The 6467-nt window shown below is 36.9% G+C and overlaps 1 protein-coding gene and 1 non-coding gene across 10 annotated transcripts in view; one reads left to right on the top strand and one right to left on the bottom strand.

Moving 5' to 3' along the window:
* FRS2 (fibroblast growth factor receptor substrate 2) overlaps positions 1 to 6467 on the bottom strand; it is a 119833-nt gene that overhangs the window by 4231 nt on the left and 109135 nt on the right. For all 9 annotated transcript variants that reach the window (XM_055085197.1, XM_055085196.1, XM_055085195.1 and 6 more), the window contains 3 exons: positions 3293 to 3384; positions 1573 to 1759; positions 616 to 774 (listed from right to left, as the gene is read on the bottom strand). In XM_055085197.1, coding sequence (XP_054941172.1) covers positions 616 to 774; positions 1573 to 1759; positions 3293 to 3358 — 412 coding nt within the window. In that variant the 5' untranslated portion in view covers positions 3359 to 3384. The remainder of the gene's footprint in view (positions 1 to 615; positions 775 to 1572; positions 1760 to 3292; positions 3385 to 6467) is intronic.
* Positions 2831 to 2955, top strand: LOC112064749 (small nucleolar RNA SNORA25). Its single transcript, XR_002891648.1, has one exon. It is a non-coding gene; the product is annotated as a small nucleolar RNA SNORA25 (small nucleolar RNA).

Here is a 6467-nt window from a genome sequence, read left to right as displayed (position 1 = left end):
TCAAAGCACAAATAGTGTATTTCTTAATTTTTCTTCCTTGCCGCACGTACTGTAGATGGTCTCTAGTCATGGAGGGCGGTCGAGCCTTTCCACCAGAAGCCAGCCTCTATTTTTATACACAACACAGTCCTGAAAATGTGTACCAAAGGTCAATTTGCCAAAAGTGAACAACTAAAACAATATCCGGGAGATGCGAGAGGGGAGAGATATGGGAACATATGTATATGTATAACTGATTCACTTTGTTGTAAAGCAGAAACTAACACACCATTGTAAAACAGTTATACTCCAATAAAGATGTTTAAAAAAAAAAAAAAGAATGAGAATACAATCAGCACTGAGAGGTTTAAGGAAGGTGTTTCTGGCAAGACATATGAGAAACCAGAGCAAAACAGCGTACCCCCTCCACTCTAACTTTCCACTCACATTTTAAATAATATGAAACATTTAATGTTTTCATATTTAAAATATTAAAAATGTTTATAATGATAGCTAACAGTTTTTTAAAACTCACAATCACTATACTTATGTTAGCCAATGGTAATTCCTAACAATTTATAGATTAAATAACCATAATCTATAGTTTATAATAGAAGAAGGAAAATGGACACTTACTTGTAGGTGTTCGAGGTGTTCTGGGGACTTCCAATTCTGTCTGATGATTATTCCTTTCAACAACTGGCTCCTCCACTACATTTATACTATTATTCTGCATAATCTCTTGCAACATATTAAATAATTCTTCTGCACGAGCACACTTAAAGGCAAAGATTCCTACAAATAAAAACCAGAAGAAAGAAATGGTCACCACATCTTTAAAAAAGACACAGGAGCACCTGTCGAAGAACAAACTTGTAAAGTAAGCATTCCATGCACCAATCGCAAGGAAAGCCTTTAAAATAAATGTCTGATAAATTAATTATATTCCCTGTTTCAAAACATAAACCCAAAAGTTCACAGAATAATTTTCATTTGTCCATGGGTGATGGCTCAAAATTAGGAAGACAAAAACAAGATTTGCAAACTTACTCTAGTCTGCTTTTTAACAGCAGGGGGAGCCCAACTTACCATTACCAAGGGAATTCTTTATCACTTGACAGGCCCTTGCTCTGTGGTTTACAATCATTACCTTGTTTAATTATTGGATTACCGTTGCCCTCTGATACAGAAGAAATTTGATGCGACAGAGGTCATGCAACTTGCGCAAGGACTTTCAAGAAGTAGGTAGCAAAAAATAAAAGTACGTTCTGTTTGACTCCAAAGTTTAGGTTCTTTTCCCCGAGTTATAACAGTAAAGACACATAGGCAATTTACTGGGACTAATCATTTACTTACTGCAAATCTTAAAGTTAATATGAGCCAAAATTCTGGACATAGAAAACATGCTTAATAAATGCTTGATAAATGAATACATAGTGTACTATGTCTCTTTTTTAAATAATCCACTTATTTGAGAATTTTTTATTCTGGATAAAAGTAAAACATTAAACATTACATATAGAATAACTGAATTATAGAATGATATGTCAAATATGATAATGTTTGGAGAAAAAAAATAAAGGCTCTACCTACCTTGTCCAGTTTGACACCTTCGACCACTTTCAAAAGAAAAGAGATTCGAATCATAGCCATAGCGTCGGAGGCAGAGGTAGTGCCATTTTACCGAGTCACGTTTGCGAGTGTATAAAATCAGTTCCGTGTCTGTAAGTTCCATTATGCCAGAACCTAACTCATTCCCATCATCATCCACATTAATGACCTAAAAAAGAAAGTTTAATTAGTGCTAACTTAATGCTCCCACTTGACAGTTATGCACATATTTCACTAATTTGTCAGGAAAATGTACTATTGCTTATTGGTTCAGTTATTGGTTCCTTTGTTAGTTCATTCAACAACCAATTGTGTGTTTAGGGCATGGACTATGTAGCAGTGTAATACCCAGTTCATATCCACAAAGAACTCACATTCCCACTGAGGAGATAAGATATACAAACACAAAAAACACCATAAAACTATAAATGCTTAACTAACAAATGAGTGCAACAGAGGCTGCGAAATGCAGGAACTGTGGCAGAGGATTGTTGGAGAAGCCTTCACATAAGAAGAGGAGGGACTTTAGCTGGGCCTTGGGTATAATTAAATTTAGACAGGAAATAAAGTTAAGAGGGAGAACTGGTGGGTCAGGATTTAGGGGGCACATCCTGAAGATGCAGTGCTACAGCAGAGACAAAGAAGGTATGTTTCAGAGAGATCAGGACAGGACTGGCACTGAGTTCATGTAAGGGAAGGCTTTGCACTGCTCAGTTTCAGAAAATGGCCAGAGACTATAAAGGACAGATAACACTTAGGGAGAATTTACTATACCCCTGGGTTGGGCAAAGTGCTTTACTTGTGTTTTTGTCATTTAATACCGATCCTAAACTGCAGGTAATACTATTTTCTCCACTGCACACAAATGAACAAAGACTTAGTGATAATGTAACCTGCCAAAGATAACAAAGCTATGAAGCAAGAGGGCTGTGACTTACACCTCGGTTTGTGTGATCCAGAGGCTATGATTTACAGCAGAATGAGGTCAGAATATGAGAGATTAATGACTGTGGATGAGTAAGGAACGGAGCACTTAGCATCTAAGTAACAGAACACCACTGAAGTTTTAGAATGATGAAGGAGGAAGATTAATTTGATGTCAACTGCAGGATGCATCACAGAGGTGACTGAAGATAGAGTTCAGTTATGAAATTGTCCAGGCATTAAACAATGACTGGGAGCTGGTGACAGGACTGAAGAGGCACCTATAAAGTGGCATTTTAAAGACAATATTATCAGTAGGTCATTTCAAAGAGGGCTGATGGGACCAAATCCAGGGGCTCTTATCACTGTGACCAAAGATTGAGTTCTTCAGAGGATATAACAGTCACTCATTAGTGCTGTTTTCCTGACGGAGATACAAGATTTAGGCACTCATATCCATGACTGGTGATGTCGAAAGGTAAAAATAAATGTAAATGTCTTCCAAGTTAAAAAAAAAAAAAAAAGACAGTATTATCAGAATTGTGTGGCTCTAACTGGATATGGAAGACCAAAGGAAAAGGAAAAGAGGATTTCACACTGTCAGTAAGAAAATGTTGTCATCATTTGTTAAAACAAGAAAAGGCAGAATGGACAAAAAGGAAAATAAAAGGATCTGAAGACAAAAGTGAGGAAATAATAAGACATGTTAATTAAGTGAAGTAAAAGAAGAACATCCAGGTAGGCAGTGAGAGCTACATCTCAACCAGTTTTTACTGACCTTAAACTTGTTCCGATGGTTATCTGGGACAGTGTCTTTATCTGGACAGCTACAACAGCTACCCATGGCTTCTTCAGAAGACCATGTGAGCACTACATGAAAGATAATTTGCAAAAAATTATTAGATGTAAGATACAAAAGTCATAAAACAGAAAAAGACACTAGAAATCATCTAACATAAGCCCTGCGTTATTTTGATGAGGAAAATTAAGACTAAGGAAGTAAATGGCTAGAGCTAGATTTCACACAACTAGCTGGAGAATTTTGTTCAGCAACAAGAATAATAATTCTATGAGGGAGACTTCACAGAAATCTCAAATTTAATTTGCAAAGGTCTGCCTATTTTAAAATTATCTAAAAGAAACCAATTTAAGTTCTCATACATAACACTATTAAAATAAAGTCATTCATGGAATTAACCCTTTATGGCTTATTAGGAATTTCAGTCCATCTTTATTAATAAATTTCCAAAAGGATGCTAGACTTCTGGCTTGGCAAGTATTTTGATTCATACCATGCATTGTAGTATTCTTTATGTATCCCAACAGACAAAATTGGTTAATAAGACACAAAAACAAATCTGGAATAGTTCATTAAGAGAGAAAGACAACTCAAAATTCAAGCTGTAACTTAACACAGAGAATACTGGCAAAACTGAAAGAGTGTGTCTATCTAATCCTTTCCCACAGAAGGTTAGAGATAAGTGGTTACAGTGACATTAAGTGTTGAAGAATACTGCAAGTGAATAAAGGAAAAATTCAAAACTTCACTTACAAACAAGAGAAAGAATGAGAATGGATGTGACAGTATTTGAAAAAAAGGAAACAAGGAAGCGTAAGAAGCTACTAAACATTAAAAACATAAATCTGATTAAAATTTGCCTAAAATTCTTCAGCAGATCTTCACTACCTTCAGGAAAAAATGCAAAGCTCATCAGTATGACACATGGTCCTTCACAATCTGGTCTCTGTCTACAAATCCAGTCTAACCTCTTCCCTCCTCTCTGCTTCGAGTCCTACCCAGCCATACTAAACAGTTTCCCCAGAGCATCTTGTTCTCTCACACCCTTCCATGCTGCTCCTTTCTCAAGATTCAACTTCAGAGTACAGTGCCTTCAGGAAGCCTTCTCTGACTCCTACCAACTGGCCAAGTTATATTCCTTGTGTACCCCCAAAGCACCCTGAGCTTCCCAGTATCACAGCATCTTTCACACTGTTTACTCAGTAGAAATTGTGATAGACTGTTTACTTATCTATCTACTTCCCTCCACTTTGAGCTCCTTCCCAGCAGGGATGGACTTTATTCATTCTTGCATTCCCTGTGCCTAACACAATACCTAGCACACAGGAGGTGCTCTAAGTCTCTTGTGAGCTGAATGAACTGCACTAAAGGAAGATACAGAATGCTGGCAGGTGTAAGGGTTAAGCAGATGAAAAAGGATACTAGTGTATAAACCAAAAGAAGTGATAAGTAAAATAGTAAAGTTAAATTAAGACTCATATTTGGTGGTGTCCTCGCACTGGTGAGAATGGCCATCATTAAAAAGCCTACAAATAATAAATGCTGAAGAGGGTGTGGAGAAAAGGGGACCCTACTACACTGCTGGGAACATAACTTGGTGCAGCCACTATGGAAAACAGTATGGAAGTTCCTTAAAAAACTAAAAAGAGAATTGCCATAAGATCCAACAATCCCACTCCCAGGCATATATCCAGAGAAAACTCTAACTTGAAAAGATACATGTACCACAATGTTCACAGCAGCACTATTTACAACAGCCAAGACATGGAAGCAACCTAAATGTCCATTGACAGATGAATGGATAAAGAAGATGTGGTATATATACATATACAGTGGAATACTACTCAGCCATAAAAAAGAATGAAATAATGCCATTTGCAGCAACATGGATGGACCTAGAGATTATCACACTAAATGAGGTAAGTCAGACCGAGAAAGATAAATACCACATGGTATCACTTATATGTGGAATCTAAAATATGATACACATGAACTTATTTACAAAACAGAAACAGACTCACAGACATAGAAAACAAACTTAAAGTTACCAAAGGGGAAAAGGGGTGGAGGAGGGATAAATTAGGAGTTTGAGATTAGCAGATACACACTACTATAAATAGAATAGATAAACAACAAGGTTCTGCTATTTAGCACAGGGAATTATATTCAATATCTTGTAATAAAACATAATGGAAAAGATTATGAAAAATATATATGTATACATATATAACTGAATCACTTTGCTGTACACCACAAACTAACACAACATTGTAAATCAACTATACTTCAATTAAAAACGTAAATAAATTTATATAGGGAAAATGTGTGATGACATAAGGATAAATAAAATCTTGTTACATAAAAGAAAAAAAAAAGATTTATATTTGGTGTCTTAATATGCCAGTTAAGTATCATGGTATAAAGATGACTAAGTCACAGGATGTACCTCTGAAGAGCCATGAGTCTAAAGGGAAAGACAGAGATGTCAACAGACAATTCATTATGATAAACCTCATATTAGAATACAAGAAGAATTCCGTGGGCACAGAGAAAGATGCAACTAACTTTCTGGGTTAGGAAGGGCAGGAAGCACCATTTGAGCTGGTACTTTAAAAGGTGAGCAAAAACAGTGTGCTAATCAAAAAACAGAAATAGGCACTTGAGACAAGATAAAAAATTAGGTGCAAAGATAAAAGTCATGAAAGGTGGCACTGTATTCAGCAGAAAGTGAGGCGTCTAGTACGACTAGAGTGCAGGGTAGGCTGTAACACAAGCATGAGCCAAACCATAAGGCATCCTGAACAACAACCTAGGGATCTGGGACTCCAACTAACTTGAAGCTACCCTGCCTCCAATGTCCCTGCAGTCAAATGGACATGACTCTATCATGGCACTTATCACATTCTACTGTAATGTTGACCTGTCTCACCACCCACTTCACTGTGATCTCCAAGAAGATAGAAACCGTGTCTTCTGAATTTTCTAGGGCACTAAGCATAATGTTTGACATAGTAAATATTCAATAAATGTTTAATTTTAAAAAATTAGTAAGTGTTGGGCTTCCCTGGTGGCGCAGTGGTTGAGAGTCCGCCTGCCGATGCAGGGGACATGGGTTTGTGCCCTGGTCCAGGAAGATCCCACATGCCGCGGAGCG

The sequence above is a fragment of the Physeter macrocephalus genome, chromosome 6, assembly GCF_002837175.3.
Source record: "Physeter macrocephalus isolate SW-GA chromosome 6, ASM283717v5, whole genome shotgun sequence".
Classification (NCBI taxonomy): Eukaryota; Metazoa; Chordata; class Mammalia; order Artiodactyla; family Physeteridae; genus Physeter; species Physeter macrocephalus.
This window is presented reverse-complemented; position numbering and strand designations above follow the sequence as displayed.